General features: G+C 39.7%; 1 protein-coding gene across 1 annotated transcript in view; it reads left to right on the top strand.

The window, feature by feature from the left end:
* Positions 1-18,258, top strand: part of LOC140246832 (uncharacterized) — a 37,192-nt gene that overhangs the window by 12,890 nt on the left and 6,044 nt on the right. Inside the window, exons 9-22 of the mRNA XM_072326161.1 lie at positions 326-448; positions 1,231-1,398; positions 2,439-2,522; positions 3,589-3,642; positions 4,220-4,439; positions 5,776-5,803; positions 8,498-8,590; positions 9,051-9,155; positions 10,273-10,485; positions 12,657-12,947; positions 13,802-14,209; positions 15,132-16,047; positions 16,823-17,143; positions 17,711-17,785. Of these exons, the coding sequence (XP_072182262.1) occupies positions 326-448; positions 1,231-1,398; positions 2,439-2,522; positions 3,589-3,642; positions 4,220-4,439; positions 5,776-5,803; positions 8,498-8,590; positions 9,051-9,155; positions 10,273-10,485; positions 12,657-12,947; positions 13,802-14,209; positions 15,132-16,047; positions 16,823-17,143; positions 17,711-17,785 (3,099 nt within the window). The remainder of the gene's footprint in view (positions 1-325; positions 449-1,230; positions 1,399-2,438; positions 2,523-3,588; positions 3,643-4,219; positions 4,440-5,775; positions 5,804-8,497; positions 8,591-9,050; positions 9,156-10,272; positions 10,486-12,656; positions 12,948-13,801; positions 14,210-15,131; positions 16,048-16,822; positions 17,144-17,710; positions 17,786-18,258) is intronic.

Raw genomic sequence — 18,258 nt, 5'->3', positions numbered from 1 at the left:
TAAGCACTGATTGATCAGTGTTTTAGTAGTAGCCATGATAAAAGAAATCATGGGCGTACGTACTCGTACTGTTCGAATCCTGCTCGAGTATGTACGCCCATGATTTTTTATCATGGCTACTACTAAAACACTGATCAATTCAGTGCTTATTTACGTCGATGTAGGGCAATTTGTCAATCAGTTGCAAATTTGTATCTTTGTTCAATTGACTTTCTGTTACATTTATGTATGAAAATGAAGTGCAGTTCAAATTCAGTCGAATCAAATTGAATCAAATCAAATCAAATCTAAGATGGTGGTTAAGTTTTCATCTGTCCTCTTCCAGACCTGCGGGCTAAGATCCGTGAAGAGAGGCAGAAGTCACAGCTGGAAAGGGAAGTGACGATCTCGGCCAAGCTGGAGAAGAAACTGGCCAACGTCTGCCGCAAATACACAGCTGCCCCAAAACGTGAGTGAATAACCAAGTGACAATTTTAAAGTTTGAAGTTTTAGATTTATTGTAATCCATATTCACATGTTTACATGGCATGATACATAAGTTATAACAAAAGATACAGGCATGATTACAGGATAAAAGGTACCAGAAAGTAGCATTAATCCTTGTCAAGTCTGATACGCCTGTCCAGTACAAAAGTTCTTTGAAAGGTAGTAAGTACAGTACTCACATATTTCAATTCATGAGTGTCAAAGGTGGCCAAGAAACCTTCCAATGGCTTGCCTGATGTAGCAGCAACCGATGCCTGGAACCTGGACTCCTTGTGTGAAAATGTTTACATTGGAAACAGGTTGATTAGTTCATTACCAGAGTTGGGGGAGGGGGGATGGGCATACATGAACATAGAGTTGAATACACTAGAAAACTAGCCTATAATGGGGGTAGTGTGGACTGACATGATAGCCTGTGTTCCAGCCCCATATCTCTTTTCATGGGATATGTGCTTGTATATCATATTCAACATATTATCAACATGACATTAGTGTATGTATGAGATGATTTTTTTTTTGTCTATAATTTGATTTTACAATTGTGATATATATATATATAATGATATAAGGCCTTACCCATCTATCAAAGTCTGAATACAATTAACTCATTTGCATTCTACACATGTTGATTGATTGGTGGCTTTCTCCCAAAACTTATCCCCATCACTCCTTGTGTCTCCCATGTACTCCTTGACACCTGTCTGTCATTTGCCCCGCCCCTTTATCACCATGGCAACCCTCCAGGAGGTAGGCGGTGCTTTCCTCCAATCAACCCCAAGGTAACGACTAACATGACGACCTGGAATATTGAGGAGCGCCAGAGGCAGCTGCAAGATGGGCTATCGAAGGGGGAGGCGCCAGCGGGGGGTGCTGAGCAGAGCGCTGACAGGCTGCCCCCGATTATCACATCAGGTGAAGCAATTTACATTTAAATCTACCATATACGCCAGATATTTCGCGAGGTTTTTACTTTTGCGTGTTTTTAAATTTCTTCGTTCGGTGCTGCACTCCACGGTCGCGAATTTAACCACTTGCGAAATTGTCGGGAAGTGCCGATTCGTGAAAATTGAGACTCACTAAATATATGGCGTATACAAGTTGTGCTACCTGTTTTGTGAGGTTAGATGTTTTTGTGCTTGAAGTTAATGTGGGACATAAACGTTAAAGGAATGGTATAGTTTTGGTTGAGATGATGATTCAGGTTTTAACTTTATATGAGATAATTTGAAACCGCCGACTCATATAAATTATGAAAGAGCACACAATTCTAAGAGGACTTCAAAGTTTGTGTGATGAAAATTGATTTTGGAATGGCTGAGATATCAAAACACACAGTAAAGTGGTCCTAATGAAAGGTGGTTCCCACCTTTTATTAGGGCCTCTTGTTTCTGGATATCTATCAACTCGAAATATTTTAGATTGGAGCTGCTGAAAATCACAGATAATGATTAAAATATGTGTGATGATCTTAGGTATGTACATCTTCAAAAGTATGTCTTAAGTAACGAGTGCAGTATCATTTTCTTGAAGACCTTCCCTGAAATACTTTGAAAATACCATCTGTTTTTCATTCATTCATTCATTCAGACTTTGCATTTCTCCCTTCTACTTCAACTTTTTCTCTCTCTTTAAACACATATCGTCGCTGGGGTGACAAGACCTCGTATCTCAAAAATGTCAAAATTTTTTTTTTAGCTTAATGGTCAAATAATGGGTCAAGTGATGTCTTGGCCAAATCCTAACTGTCTTACTCCAAAAATGAAGCCACCATGACATGTCAAAGAGAAGGCTTTCCCATTCACTATAGTGCTTTGGCCGCCATGTTTTTTCGCTCTCCTGAACATTTGACAATTTTGAGATACGAGGTTTTGTCACCCCAGCGACGATATGTAATTTGTTTAAATGTATATATCTCACTCTCTATCTCTTTTTCTTTCTCATTTTTCTCCCAGAGAGTGAGGTGGACAGGAAGCGCAGTGGTCCTCCAAGCTTGGCCATCTTCAACACTTCCTCCCTCCCAACGGTGACATCATCAGGTAGGTGGAGGGATTGAAATACAAGCCATCCCAAAGAGATTTTTCTCCTCTCCACCACTAGAGGGCTAACTATACAATGGTGTCAGTGATTTCACGGGGGCTGCCATTACCCACTGAGTAATGGTGGACTTTGCATACTGAAGTAAAATTTTTACACCACGTTTTTGAACTCTTCGACGATATGCACTTCTTGATTTGGCTGCTCCTTGGTTGCTCATTTGCTAGCGTGTTAGCATGAGGGGTGAGCCTACCGCCTCATCGTCTTCCAGTGCTTCCCGTACACTCACAAAACAATAGTACAGGGCATATGCATACTATGCACTCTAGTTCTTACTGGGGAAAAGCCCATTGAGCCATCCCCATTATAATAAAGTTCTCAGGACCAAGGGTTTTCTTTTGTTATATCGAAATTTCAGTTTAGTCTAACAACAAAGAATATGAAGACATAATATAGATAATAAATTTGGGGATTTGGGGATTTTTACTTCGTTGCAGCAAGACTTTTATTATAACCATGTTTGTTATAACAAGAGTGCACTGTATTGCTCATTATGGTCATTTCCAAGCTCGTCTGGTCCTGAGGGTGACACGTTCAGCTTCTGGCATCATTATTTCCAATCCTAATCTCACACCTTTTTGCTTTGTATGATGGAACTAGGTTGGTTATTCAAGACATCCTGTCAGAACTTTTATATTCTTGAATCAGGCTCATTCATGCAGATTTGTTTGTTTGTTTGTTTGTTTGTTTATTTGTTTTTCCTCACAAGATCCTTAATTCTTCAGAGACATGTACATTACCCTCCAGGTTTGCATGGGCTGTATATTAAGCAAAACAAACAAACAAACAAACAAACAAACAAACAAACAAACTACAGCAGTATCTGTGCCATATGGCAGACTTTTTCAATTGACTTCATTGTTTGTATATTATTTATAGATGGCATGCCATATACCACAACAGGTAAGACTCTCCCAGTCATAAGTAGAAACATGTACTTGAGTGAGCTCTGTTGCAGTAAAAACACTGATTTGAGTTGTTGAATGAGGTGTCTTTCTTGTTTTGTAGAATTTTCCAAGGAGATCTTGGCTACAGTGGAAGAGCTGGATTTATCTGAAGAAGGTAAGTTGAACTGACTTCATGATGCTTGTAGTTTGCCCGTCAAAATTCTGCTGAGATTAGAGAGCAAAACAATTTAGATAGCTCGGCGCAATTTAAGGATTCCCTTTTTATCGTGTTTGTCAAATTGTTTATGATAATTCGCAACCCTTTGTTTATAGATTATTTCATAGTAGTGAAGACCTTGTCTTGTTTGACACATTTGCACCAAAATTGAGTCTTTCAGAGATTAAGTTTCAAATACAGATTTGCAATGCCTTTCCAAAGCATAGTTTTATGTTTTAGAAATATCATCATTTAATCATCTGTTCATTGTGTTATTTTGAACTTTTCCTGAAAGATTAATTCATATTATCAACTTTTTTCTGTAAGATTCATCCATAACTTTTTGAGTTATTTTGCAAACAGGCAAACAAACAAACAGACAAACCAATGCCAACAAACGCATAACCTCCTTCGTGGAGGTTAAAGAGGAAAACAAAACAAAATCAACCCAAACAAAGCAAACCAGAGGTCATTATTATGCTGAGACTGCTTTGCATCTTCTTGTGTGCATTGTCTGCATGCGCTGTGATTCCAGGCTCCGCCCTTGCTATGGGCGACGCTGCCTCGGCAGCCGAAGACGTTGTCGACCCCTTCACCCGGCTGGCTCGGCAGATGGTCCTGTCGCTCTTCGACGAGCTCAAGGAAGACCCGGAGTTTGCGGACATCGATTGGACTGGAGGCGGAGAGGATGATGAGGAGGGGAAGATGAAAGAAAGCCAGGGGGAGAAAGGCTTGGAGGCTCAGGATGTAGAAGGGTATGGCTCTTCTTCTTCTTTGTATTCTTCTTCTTCGTCGTCGTTGTCGTCGTCGTCGTCGTCGCCATCTTCTTCTTCTTCCTCCTCTTCTTCCTTTTTTCTTCTTCTCCTCTTTTTCCTTCTTGTTCTTATTCTTTTGTTGGTAATAATGATGGTAATAGTACAGTGGTATTGCTTCTTCTGCTAGTATTAATGGTAGTATTTGTAATGGTAATACTTGATAATTATGTGGTACTTAGTAGTGAAAGTAGTATTGGCAGTAGTAGTGATAATGAATTTAGTTGCACTAGAAGAAGTACGGTTATAACAGTAGATGCTATAGAAGTAGTAGTACTAGTAATGGTAGTGATAATTATCATATTAATGATAAATTTAATGATAATTAGAGCAAGATTCAATTAGACTCATTCTGTTGCAGTTACTGTTGAATGAGAGTGCTCAGCAACGTAATGAACTTAATGAACTCTGTGGTGGAGTGAGAGTAGTTTTCACAGAGAATCATTAAGACATTACTGACCTGAACTTAGTTCTGTGTAATTCATTATAATTTCCGTTATTTGATTTTTTATTGATTTTACTGTTCATAGTTTGCCTCTGCGTATACAAACTTACGTTGAAGTAACTTTAGATTATAGGAAGACATTTTTTGTCCCCGCCGAACGAGTTTGAGCAGGGGACTATGAAACGGGCTCCGTACGTGTGTGTGTCTGTGCGTCCGTCCGTCCGTCCGTCCGTCCGTGCGTCCGTCCGTGCGTCCGTGTGTGATCAAAATGTTCAATTTGCTACTTCTCTGTCATTTATGAGCCAATTTTGATTCTGTTTGCTTTATATGATAGCACTACATGGGAACTTTGAAACTTCTACACAGAATTTCAGTCGTGACCTTTGACCTTGACCTTTGACCTATATTGTACATTTTGCTACAAAATGCTACTCCTTCGCCATTTCTAACCCGATTTCCATTCCGTTTGCTTTATGTGATGGCACTAGGTAAGGGCTTCAAAACTTCTACACAGAATGTTGACCTTTGACCTTTGACCTTGATTTTTGACCTAGCTTGTACATTTTGCTACAAAATGCTACTCCTTCGCCATTTCTAACCCGATTTCGATTCCGTTTGCTTTATGTGATGGCACTAGGTGAGGGCTTCAAATCTTCTACACAGAATTTTGACCTTTGACCTTGATTGTTGACTTATATTGCACATTTTGCTACAAAATGCTACTTCCGGCGGGGACATATAATACGCACCGCGTAATTTCTACTTTTCCTTGTTTTTTTGATCACCTGATGTGAATATCTTTAAAGTGGCATGTTTTTCCCCTCTTGCTTGCAGCTCTTCGAGCCAAGACAGTTATGTTGACGTAAGTTCATTACATTGGAGAAAATTTACTTTCATACCTGCTTTACTGCACACAAGCAATATACATACTGTCTTCCTTTTTGGTTTTGCAAGTACTGGAAATTTACAGTGAAGTTATTTCTTCTCAGGGGCCCAATTTGAGTTGATTTAAGTTAAGTTTGACTTACTTTGAGTTCAGTCTGCGTGATTATATATATATATTTATATATATATGAAGAGTTTGTTTGCAAAAACCGATAAGTCCATTTTTGACGATTTTGAAGTACGGTTTCTGTCATTAAGTACAAAATAATACCTTTTAAATGATATATTGGTCACTACATATAAAGGTATATTTTTGAAGTTATGGTCAAAAGAAGCAAAAAATTTCTTATTATTCTCTTTATTTTTCTTGACCTTTAATTGCAAATATCTCCATTTGACAAATATGGACTTATCGGTTTTTGCAAACAAACTCTTCATATACAGTTGAACCTCTCGTATCCGGACAAGTCAGGACCGGGACTCATCCGGATAAGGGATTTGGCCGGATACGGGAGACTCAATGATTTGTACATGTATACATACACATGTACTGATGTAGCCCATTGTAGTACCACATGTAGTAATGTGTATACTGCAACCTTTTCATTGTTACATTTGGGGATGTTTGGGGATGTTAAAATGTCTGAAGGTAAGCAATTAATGGAAGGAAATTTGATGTAATGTATGTTAATCATGTTGGAAGTAATATGTAATTTATTCCTCCCGTAATTGTAAAAAAAAAAAATCACGGCGAGATTGCGTCCGTATAATAGACAGATCCGGATAAAGGGAGGCCGGATAATAGAGGTTCAACTGTATATATATTTTATTTATTTATTTTTTTTAGATTATTTTTTTCATGATATTGCACATTTAGAGGAAGTGATGTTGAAAAAAAAAGTAGCTTTTAAGTATCGAGAATTCATGAAGATATATATTTGAAAACTTAAGGTAAACATGTCTTCAAGTATTATCTATTATCAGAAGAGTATTCAGGTTTGCCACTGGATGAAAGTTCATCAGTTATCCAAAAAAAGCTTTACAAATGATTTTCATGCTATATGCCATGTAGATATAACAAAAAAAATGATAAAGGAGATGATGCCCTATTAGTGTACAATGTAGAATGGGCACATCTATTTCCTTAATCTGTTGAAGACTAGTTCTTGGAATACGTGGGTGGTTGTCTGTGTGAAATGTGTGTTGTAGCAGGATCAGGCAGTCCTCAATAGGTTAAAGGGACATTCCAGACGATTTTCATAATTTCACATCATGCAGTACATAAATCAACAACTCCATGTATAGGTTTGGGGAATTTATTGTGGTTCTTGAGCAGAGAAACAATACTTTTAAAAACCTTAAACAAATTACACTGAACAAGGATGATGACATAGGAGGTTCACATATTTCAGAAATGTAGCAGTGTAATTCCATTACAATACCGCTTGCTTGCGACTTCACCTGTGTATAATCTATGCATGCCTTCTTCTTTTGTTCTGCTTCCTTGAGCCCCAACTCACGCATTCTTATGGTGACTCTGCCATGTCATCATCCTTGTTCATTGCAATTTGTCCTAAATTTTGAAAATATTCTTATTCTTCATCCCAGTTATCACAAATTCTGAAATTTTGTCCTCAGTATAACTAATTTATAGTTGTTCAAATGTAAAAATCTGAAAATCATCCGGAGGTCTCCTTTAAAGGCATGGTAGGCCTGTAGTTTTAACTTTGGAAGATACTTGGAAACAACTTTTATGAAATATCAAAGAGCATACTATTTTAGAGGAATTGAAAGTTTATTTGATGAAAGTAGGATTTGAAATGGCTGAGATAGCAAGAAACAAAGCAGTCCTAATAAAAGATGGATCCAACTTTTTATTAGGACTGATTTCTTTAAAGGGAAGGTAAACCCAAAGAGCAATGTGGATTGAGTGAAAGCAGCAACATTAGTAGAACACATCAGTGAAAGTTTGAGAAAAATCGGACAATCGATGCAAAAGTTATGAATTTTTAAAGTTTTGGTGTTGGAACCGCTGGATGAGGAGACTACTAGAGGATATGACGTATGAGTGGACAACAATACAAAGAAAATATAAAGGATATTAAAAAAAAATTCACTTTTCTAGAATTATGAAAGAGCAGTGGACCAACCGCTTTCAGAAAGCAGGGGGAATAATTGCTACCCTTAACATATGTCAATATCAAGTTGATGGAATTTGTAATTTTCATGAAAAATGGATTTTTGTAGTATTTTCTTTATATTTTCTTGATATTGTAGTCCACTCATACGTCATAACCTCTAGTAGTCTCCTCATCCAGCGGTTCCAACACCAAAACTTTAAAAATTCCTAACTTTTGCATCGATTGTCCGATTTTCTTCAAACTTTCACTGATGTGTTCTACTAATGTTGCTGCTTTCACTCAATCCACATTGTTCTTGGGGTTTATCTTCCCTTTAACTATGTTTTTGGATGTCTCAGCCATTTCAAGACCGATTTTCATCAAACTCCTCTTGAATTTTATGCTCTTTGATACTTCATAAGAGTGGTTTCTAAATATCTCACAAAAAGTTATAGCATGAATCTCCATCTCGACCAAAATAATACCATCCCTTAAGTTGTCACAGTGCTTGGTAAGATTCACTTTTTTGTTTGTTCTTTCTTAATTTGCAGCTGGAAAACCTTAGCCGCCATGCAAGTCTGTTGGTGGCCAATGCCATTAACAAAGCCCTCGCCAGCATTCAGCAGTCTGATGTTGTTGTCAAGGTAACAAACTGCGCAATAGATGAGCCACATGTTTGTGTAGAACTCATCATTCATGGTACATTTTCAAGTAAATATGTTTTCCGGCAGAAACCACTGAGGCTGAAAGAATTTCTTCATGTTTTCATTATCTTGAGAGAATATCAAGTGAAATGAATGATAGATCTTTCATTGTGCTTCTCCTGTTTGCTTCCAAATCACCAACAATATACTATCAAAGAGAAATTTGTTTGTGGTGTGGAATTTTCACACTGCACTTCTCAAGACATGAAACTGGCACATGAATAAAAGCAAACAAATTATTTGTGACCCTGCATCACAAAACCAACAAAAAGTTGCCAGACATGGATCTTTTATGCTATTTCATATTGATTCTGCAGGATTAGGAATGCAAGAAATTCATCTTGCCCAGCCAGGTGTAAAAAATTCTCTTGTGAAAATGTCAATTTTTTTTTTCTTCTAGGAGCCCACTGTTGAGGAGAGAGCAGCCAGTATTGTGTCATCAGCTATAGAGGGCGCCCTAAAAATCCTGCGCCCAGAGCCAAGCTTTCATGCTGAACGGACAGAGGTGAGAAAAGGTGTACATAATACATCAGTACTTTTTGCCCATTCATTCCTTTCATCTGCCATAGCCTTGAATGGTTGCATTTATTAGCGTCATTGCAATTGATTGATGTGACTATTATGTTGCTAAAGATGATTACTGCATTCAAATCATCATTGATAAAAGTAAATCAAGAATACAATAAAATATGTGCAGTGTACTCCTCTTATAACAAACACGGTTATAACGAAATTCCGGTTACAACAAAGTTATTAGTCATGTCTTTCAAATCAATGCATGACACAATGCGTTCATATGAGGACTTTTCCAATCAAGAGTTTTGCAAGAAAGTTTGGTGCAATTTGCTTTACTGTCTGAACACCTTGACCACTTACCCCTTTATTCATTTAAGCCTTTGTGTACCAGGGACTCTGGACAATGTGTGTACAAAGCTATACATTGTATGTGACCCGCCACAACAAAAGGATCCTAAAGTCGTTAACGACTGAGCTGAGAAAATCAAGTTTGAAGTCGGGTCATCAAAATTGGTCAAAACCACTGGATTTCTGCTATTGGCGTAATTTTGTAGTCTAATGTATTGACTATCATCTGCCAAAATTTCAAAGCTAGATGATCAAAGGACAGGCAAGAAATTATTGCTTTTCTGGGCCATGATTTTCTGACTTTCAACGGAACAGAAATGTGTCCGAAGATTTGACTTTGCCCCTAGCAACGAGGGAGTGATCTTATTGGTCAGTGTGCGTGGTATCCTGGTTACTGATTGGTTGTGCGTAGACTGCCTGCGCTAAGCTTGAATGAACATCGCAGAGGTTGCTATGAGCAGACCTTCTATTGTGAAGAGGTGAAAACCGTCTTACCTCCCCTTGATCACGATTGCGTCGGAAAGAACACTTTGAAGGCAGTTTTCTTGAAAAGCCGATTTCCTAGTCCACTCAACATGGCCTCACAAAATCATCAATATCTCCACAACCAAGGATTTCTACGAAATTAAAGCAGAAGAGTATGGGAATAATGTATGCCATTTTTAGAAAACAGACCTCCCTTGACTGTTGGATCCTTTTATTGTAGTGGGTCACATTTATGGTGATGTTACAACATTCGGTTGATGTTTCTGTCCCAGGCCCAGGACGTTAGCCAGCAAGCTTTAGCCATCACATCCGGAGCAATAGAGGGAGCTATCATGCGACGCCAGGCAGAGTCTGTGGAGGAGCCCCGTGGCCAGCCTGAGGCCGAAGTGCAACCATCACAGTGTTGTCAAGGGTCAGAGGTCGGGTCAGAGAAGGGCATAAACTCCAAGGCAATCCTCTTGTCTTCCATCATTGATATCTTTCAGGTGAGTCACCATCACATGACTGGAAAGAGGAGTTTCCAGTCATTTCCTGCCAAATGATCGAGCTAACTCCATTCTCGTCAATCTGAGATGCAGCCAACCTTGCTTAAAGGGAAGATAAACCCCAAGAGCAATGTGGATTGAGTGAAAGCAGCAACATTAGTAGAACACATCAGTGAAAGTTTGAAGGAAATCGGACAATCGATGCAAAAGTTATGAATTTTTAAAGTTTTGGTGTTGGAACCGCTGGACGAGGAAACTACTAGAGGTTATGACGTATGAGTGGACAACAATACCAAGAAAATATAAAGAAAATTCTACAAAAATCCATTTTTCATGAATATTACAAATTCCATCAACTTGATATTGACATATGTTAGGGGTAGCAATTATTCCCCCTGCTTTCTTAAAGAGGTTGGTCCATTGCTCTTTCATAATTCTAGAAAAGTGAATTTTTGTTGAATTTCCTTTTTATTTTCTTTGTATTGTTGTCTACTCATACGTCATATCCTCTAGTAGTCTCCTCATCCAGTGGTTTCAACACCAAAACTTTAAAAAATTCATAACTTTTGCATCGATTGTCCGATTTTCCTCAAACTTTCACTGAAGTGTTCTACTCATGTTGCTGCTTTCACTCAATCCACATTGCTTTTTGGGTTTACCTTCCCTTTAAAGGGACGGTACAGTATTGGTGGAGATGAGGATTGGGCTTTTAACTTTTTGTTAGATACCAAGAAACCACTTATGAAGCAGTGCAGAGCGTTCCATTCTCAGAGGATTTCAAAGTTTACTTGATGAAAATCGCTTTTGGAATGGCTGAAACATCCAAAAACAAAGTAAAACAAAGCGATCGTAATAAAAGGTGAGTCCCACCTTTACATACTTGCCAACTAGTAAGATTTTATCAGATTCAGTAAGATTTTTTTTTTTTTTTTTTAAATAGCAAAATCAGATTTTCTGTCAGAGAAATCAGATTTTTAAAAAATATCTAGATATACCTTTCATGTGTATTTTCTGAAGATTTGACTGAAAGTAAGATTTTTTACTTCAGTTTGCATATAAAATAAGATTTTTGCAATCCACGAGTAAGCTATTTCATCTTGAAATGTTGGCAGGTATGCCTTTAATTACAATCGCTCTGTTTTTGATATCTCAGCCATTTTTAAACCAATTTTCATCAAATAAAAGTTAATTCCTCTTGAAATCACATGCTCTTTCAGATTTCACAAGTAGTTTTTCATTACCTCACCAAAAAATGTTAGAAAAGAGAAGTTAGGTCTCAACCAAAACTGTATGATCCCTCGTATAAGTCGAATTATCACCTAAGTCTAAGGTCTTCTCTAGTCCTCCTCGCTTTATATTGAATAGATTTGAATCCCTCATAAGTTGAATTTCTCTAAGTTTAAAAGCTATTTCTTTCTAAATAGATTCGGCTAAGGCAAGGTTGATTGTATTTGCAATTAAACACGCTGAAAAGTATAGAAAATGAGAAGAAAATGTAGGATATTTTCAGTCAAAACTCCCAGAATATTCCTTGTGCCATGAGTGGGTATTGTCATTGGAATGGATTTATTTTGCTGTATGTGATGTTGGACTTACCATTTTATGTTGGAAAATGCTGTAGCACTTTTAGTTTTGTGATTAATCTCTGCAGATGTCCAGCATCAGGTGTTATTTCAGCTATAGGTTTCTAGGTGTTTCTGTGAAGCAACCGTAATCCTGATTAGACTGATTAGGGGTTTGTAACATAGGTAGGTTTGAAGTTATTGCACATTTCAGTAATTGCATCTTCTGTTGGGGTAGCCAAGAAAAAAAAAATGATTAGTAGTAAATTTAAAAGTACTTGCTGTAGTAAGTGCAATTATTGCTTATACAGGGCTTGACATTAGTTGTAGTACTAAAAAAAAAAAAAATAATAATAATAAAAAAAATGTCAGGCTACCAAACTTCCCAAAAGATTGTCTTTTGGTGGCCTGATTGGACAACTAGGATTAAAAAGGGATGTTAGTATGTCCCTTTATATGGGACCACCTCATTTCTTGTTAAGACCACAAAATTTCAAATTTAAAGACACAAGTGGCCCAAATCGGGGACTACCATAGAAAAAAGAAAAGGTAGTGTCAAGCCAGGGCTTAAAAGAAATGGTTACGTCCTTTTAAAATGCCGTTTATCAGGACCCAGCCGACAGCGTCCCAGCCATCAGTCACACACTTGCGTCAGAAGACAGCGAGAGTGAGGAGGAGGCGGACGACTCGGTGGTTGCGATTCTGGACAATTCGGGCGGAGGAGAGGGGGGCGCGGAGTCTGGGCAGGCGCTGCTGGAAGGGGGATTGCTGAGCGTAGAGGGAGCTGTAGTCGTGACCAGTTCGCACTCTGCGACACTCTCGGGCGAGGACACAGTGACGGGAAGAATCATGTCGGGCGTCCACTTGGACCGAAGCTCGGGTACCCTCTGCGACAAGCAGGCAAGATTTCTTACTCAAATACTTGCGCTTATTTCAAGATTCAATACACGAATGTCACCTTTGGCCTAAATTACCTGTGCAGTACAAAAGTATGTTGCCATAATTATGATACCCCAATTTTCACCTATGTGGCCAAATAAATTTCTTAATAGTTACTGTGTATGTTGTAATGATTTATCTACCATTTTTCGTGAGGTTTTTTATTTTTGTGAATTTTGTAAATTGGGTGCTCTTCGCAAATTTACAAATATGTGAACTGAAAATATCAACTCTGATCCTGACATTTATGTGAAAGGAGCATGTACAAATCTCTGTTCATTACCACACTACAAAATCATGAATTTAACCACTCGCAAGATTGTTGGGGAGTCCGGAGTCACCATAGATTAGATTTGATATGAAAAACATTGAAATATTGAAAAACCTTTTAAACTAAAAGATGAAATTATTGTCTCGTTTTCATTAAATTGCAGCTCTAAATCTCTTTGCACACATTATATGATTAGGAAGAGTAGATGTAATAAGTTAAGTTCATTGAATGTGTACACTTCAAAAGGAATCTTGCCGAAATTGCCAATTTCAAGAAGAAAATAAAAGAGCTTTCATCTCACCTTGTAATTGTGTTGCCAATTTAAAAATAAATTTTAATTTAGTTAATAAGTGACTTTTACAAATCCTGCCTCTGAAACAATTGTGTATCAGCAACAAAATTGAGGAAGAATAGTTCAGCTCCCCTTTACGAAACACAATGAACAGCAAACATTATGACTGAACACCAAACCACACGAATGCTGTTTTTGGGGTGTGATGAGTTATTAGATCTTGTGCTTGACATTAAATGAATTGCGTAAAAGGATGGAGGACAACGAGATGCCACGGTTGCTAGGAGTGACCTTATCAGCAGCTCCAGTGAAGAAGAGGAGGTCATCAACACTTCCTCGGGCTCCTCCAAGGAACCGACGTCGTTCTCCATCATCCCGATGTACCAGAAGAACATGCTGAACATCGGCAGCGACGTCGTCGAGTGCAACCTGACGGCCATCTCGCAGAAGCCCGACGCGAGCGGCAGCTTCCCGGGGGCGGGCAAGTGCGGGGCGCGTAACTCCTTCCGGAGCCTCTTCAGACCGGACATGACGTACTGCCAGGGCTCAGCGAGGGCGCTGCGCGACACGCTGGTGCGCGACATCTCCAGGCGGTGCACCACGGGCGGTCGGACGGCCGCTGTGGAATCAATCTGCGAGGTTCTGGAGAAAGAGGAGCAGGTATAGTACTTGTTTCTCTACCAGTTAACTTTTTGTGTGTATCGAGTGCCAATCAGCCCGGAAAACCCAATAGTGTTGTGCACGTTGTCTATAGTCTATAGTTACTATCACAGAAAGAGTTCTTTGTTTTCATTGTTACAATATTCCCAGGAGAAATTTTGTGTGTGTTGTTAATAAGTGAACGTGCTGCAAGTATTGCTATTATAATGTTGACTGTTTATTCTTGGGATTGAAAAGACAGTGTATAAAGGCCAATCTTATGACCTCTAGTCATTCACAGAAGGAAGGTTGTGTTACACAGACACCTCCTTTCTTTTTTTTTCTCTCATTTTCATAAATCATTAATTTTTTGCTTAACTGACAGCATTTTGTTGGTCATTTGTTCTCGGAATTTAGAAGTCACTGTATAAATCTTAGTCTTATCATTATTACCTCTGCCAAGGGGGGAGGTTATGTTTTTGTTACCGTTTGTTTGTTAGTTAGTTCGTTTGTCCGTGTGCAAAACGGATTGGGATGAAACTTGCACGAAAGGTTGAGAATGATACAAATACCAAACGATTAACTTTGGTAGTGATCCGAGAATTTTTGGGGAATTTATGAAGGATTTTTGATATTTTGGCAGGCAGGGTCAATGAACTTGCGAGTTCAGGCTGCGCATATTTGAGGTTTGCATGCGCACACTAAAGTGTGTGCTCTAGTTTCTGCTAGGGTGAGGCGCGCCGTGCAGCTGAGGGTTTATGACGTAACAAAGGCTTCTATATCGGGACATCGAGCGGCTTTCAGCACACATCTCTTCATAGAAGAACAAGATCAGTGATGGAAATAAGCTGCATGCTTGGCGGAGGTTTGCACTCTCAGAGTGCTTCTCTAGTTCTGATTAATTCACTGTTTTACAACATTTTTTTTTTCCCCTTCATCCTAGGACATCATGGAGAAACACTCAGATGAAGCTCTGGTTGCCACGGAGGAAACATCTGGCCTCTGCTATCTCCCAAAGAAGAGGAAGATCCCTTCATCATCCGCTGCGGATCCAACAACAGCTGTCAACACTGCAGTGTCGTCAACCATCTCGGCCCTTGCTCAACCGGAGGGGTCGCCTAGCAACGCCCCTGAGGAGAATGGAAGCAAGCAGGAGATCAAAGAAGAAGTAGCTACCAAGAAGGAAATTCCTATAGTGGATAATGAGGGCCAAGGGGAGGCTGATGGGGGCAGCTCGGTGCCAGCTGCTGCTTCGACGAGTGATGCTGTGCCTGGAGGACCAAAGGATGATGTGGGTGTGGAGACCAAGGTTGTCATAGCAACAAGGGATGATGATGTGGTCGTCTCAGCTGACAAACTAGCTGATGAGAGCAAAACAGATATCGGAGGAGGAGCACCTGTCCAAAAATCAATGTCTGCTTCATCTGCAAGAGACCGGGCCTCGTCCAGGAGAAATTCTCCCGCCAAGCAGGAATTCTCGGTGCAGTCCGTGGATGCCTCCCCAAACCTAGCCGCCTCCCGGGGCAACAGCGAGGAGGGGGGCCCTTCCTCCCGTGGTAGCAGCTCGGGGGAGGACTCTGGCTCCAAGAAGCGCGGCAGCCGGCACTCCAAGAAGGTGACGCGCTCCTCCAGCCTCATCAGCGATGTGATGTCGCGGCTCAGCCACGTCTTCTCATCCACGCGGAGACAGTCCAACACCAGCTGCCCCTCCCACGAGAGCACCTCGGAGCCAGCGAGCCGGCAGATCTCCAAGAAGAGCATCGACACCGGCCCTGCCGCCACCAACAACCAGAAGGTGGCAGTTGATTCTGTGGACGTGGCTTCCTCAGAAGTACCAGAGACGGAGAAGGAGAAGCATGGTGTGTATGATGGCTGTATACTTTCCCCTTTCACAGTAATGTGCCTTCTCTTTAACTCTAAACCTGTCTTGCTTCTCTGTTGATCGTCATACTGCAGACATCTTGAAACTGAACCACGAACAAAGAAAATGGAAGAATCCCAATCATTGCTGTTGCATCCCAGGATCCTATGTGTAGCAGTTTTTCAGTGTTGGTTTATCTGCCCCTCATTCTGACCTGTTTTTCAGAGAGGATTGTTTTGAGAATGGTAATGTTGATAATTCTACAAGTGACAGATAATTTAAGTGCAAATGAAGACTTTAGACATCTCCCCATGTTTGTGTGGCTGTGCATTTGTGTTCATTTACACTGTAAGGTAAGCAGAGACTGTACAGTATGTAGAAGTTCGTGCAAACTTTGTATCAAACCTGACCTGTATTCCTTTGCCTTGAAACATTTCCAAGGAAATGGGGCCAAATTCACGAAGGCATTTCAAATGAAATCCATGCTTTGAATTAAGTCCATTGACTTGAAATTAGCGTGAAACAGGAGTACCTTGCACAGGCTTCATACATTTCAGTTTGCATTTATATTTTTGATGTTATTGGATGTGATATGTCATTCACATTCAAATGATTAAAAGTTTGATTAATTAGAAGTCTGGAATTAGAGATTTGCTTTCTCTCACTTGTTTGTTTGTATTTTATTGTCGTTGTTTGTTTGGGTCGGGGTTTTCCAACTTGTTAATTGATAATTCTGACAGTGTTCTCTCTGACCTCCACAAAAAAAATTCCAGATCAGGAGGGAGGTCTCGGGCCTGCCGAGGTCCACCGGGGTGCCAGCGTCCGCTTCACCTCCATCTCGGTGGACCCGCCCGAAAAGAAGAAGAGCATCTACGCCTCGGTTCGGCCCCAGACCCCCGTGGCAGCCCACCTCTTGGGGAGACCCCTCTCCAGCGAGGAGGAAGAAGAGGAAGAGGAGAATGGGATGGATGATGATAAGGAGGAGGAGGAGGAGGAGAAGGGTGAGAGTGGTGATGTCGCCATCGTTGCCGATGCTATCCAGGTTCCTGTCTTCTCTATAGATGCGGCCAGTGGTGTGGGACTGGATTCAGGAGGTACGTGTATGGTGTAATTGGCGGCATACCATGCCAAGCTGGCTATCTTAATGTGTTGTATTGATGGGATGTACAAATTAATTATATACAAATCACATTTAGCTCTGGGAGTCTAATTTATTTATTTATTTCTAAAAAATCATAGATGACTAGATAAATGAAATGAATTCAATGAAATGAAATTACCGGTAAAGTTCATTAGCCATCTACTGGCACAAGGAAATATATTCATTTGGTTTATGTATTCTTACTGATAGGAACCGTGTGACATATTTCATGCATTTATGTCGTATTCATCACTCCTAATAAAGCTATAAATAGATACATTACCTGAGAAAGCTGTTTGGATGAAAAAAGCTAAAAGAAAAAAATGCAATGTTTAAATTTCTCAAGACCATGACTTCAAACGCCACTGGAATCTTACACGGTGAATACAGCCATGGTAATAAAAGACTTAACTGAACTCTCTTGCGCCCAAGAACAGCCCCCAATAACCCAAGATAAGTTCAACCATTACACTCCATGCAGGCAAAGGTGATGATGATGATAATGCCATCTCATTCACAGATAATCCCACGGATGCGGTTGCCAAGGAGACAGAAACTGCCAATGAAGATAGAGCCAGGGATCCTCCTGCTGATGGTGAGGCAGAGAACATTATTGATTGTGCCGATAAGAGATGTACTTGATGATTGTTTTAATCGCCACTCATATCTTCTTTTGTGTTGATTGTACAATTACTATAAAAGACAAGACAAAACAAAACAAAACAAAACTGTACAGACTTTGGCAATTCTGTTTTTGCTTTTGCTTTTAGCTTTTTTTCCCTGAGTAATTGATGTTGAGCTTTGGTCCTGTGAAGTTGTGGAAACTTCCCATGTTTTTGCCACTGTGATAGCAAAGAAGCTGTGTTTACAGATCATGTTACAATATTTCATCCATTTTAATTGATATTATAACAACTTGCAGCATCCCAGCTTCTACAATTTAGCTGGACAAGTGACAAAATAAGTTTCATCCATTGACACGTAGACACATTATGCACTGATAAACAAAAAATAGAAGATTAATGGCTGATGTGATCTATTTTGGCTGTAACCAAGAAATCCAACCTC

Source organism: Diadema setosum, chromosome 3, assembly GCF_964275005.1.
Source record: "Diadema setosum chromosome 3, eeDiaSeto1, whole genome shotgun sequence".
Classification (NCBI taxonomy): Eukaryota; Metazoa; Echinodermata; class Echinoidea; order Diadematoida; family Diadematidae; genus Diadema; species Diadema setosum.
The sequence above is the reverse complement of the archived record's forward strand: the minus strand, read 5'-3'. Positions and strand labels throughout refer to the sequence as shown.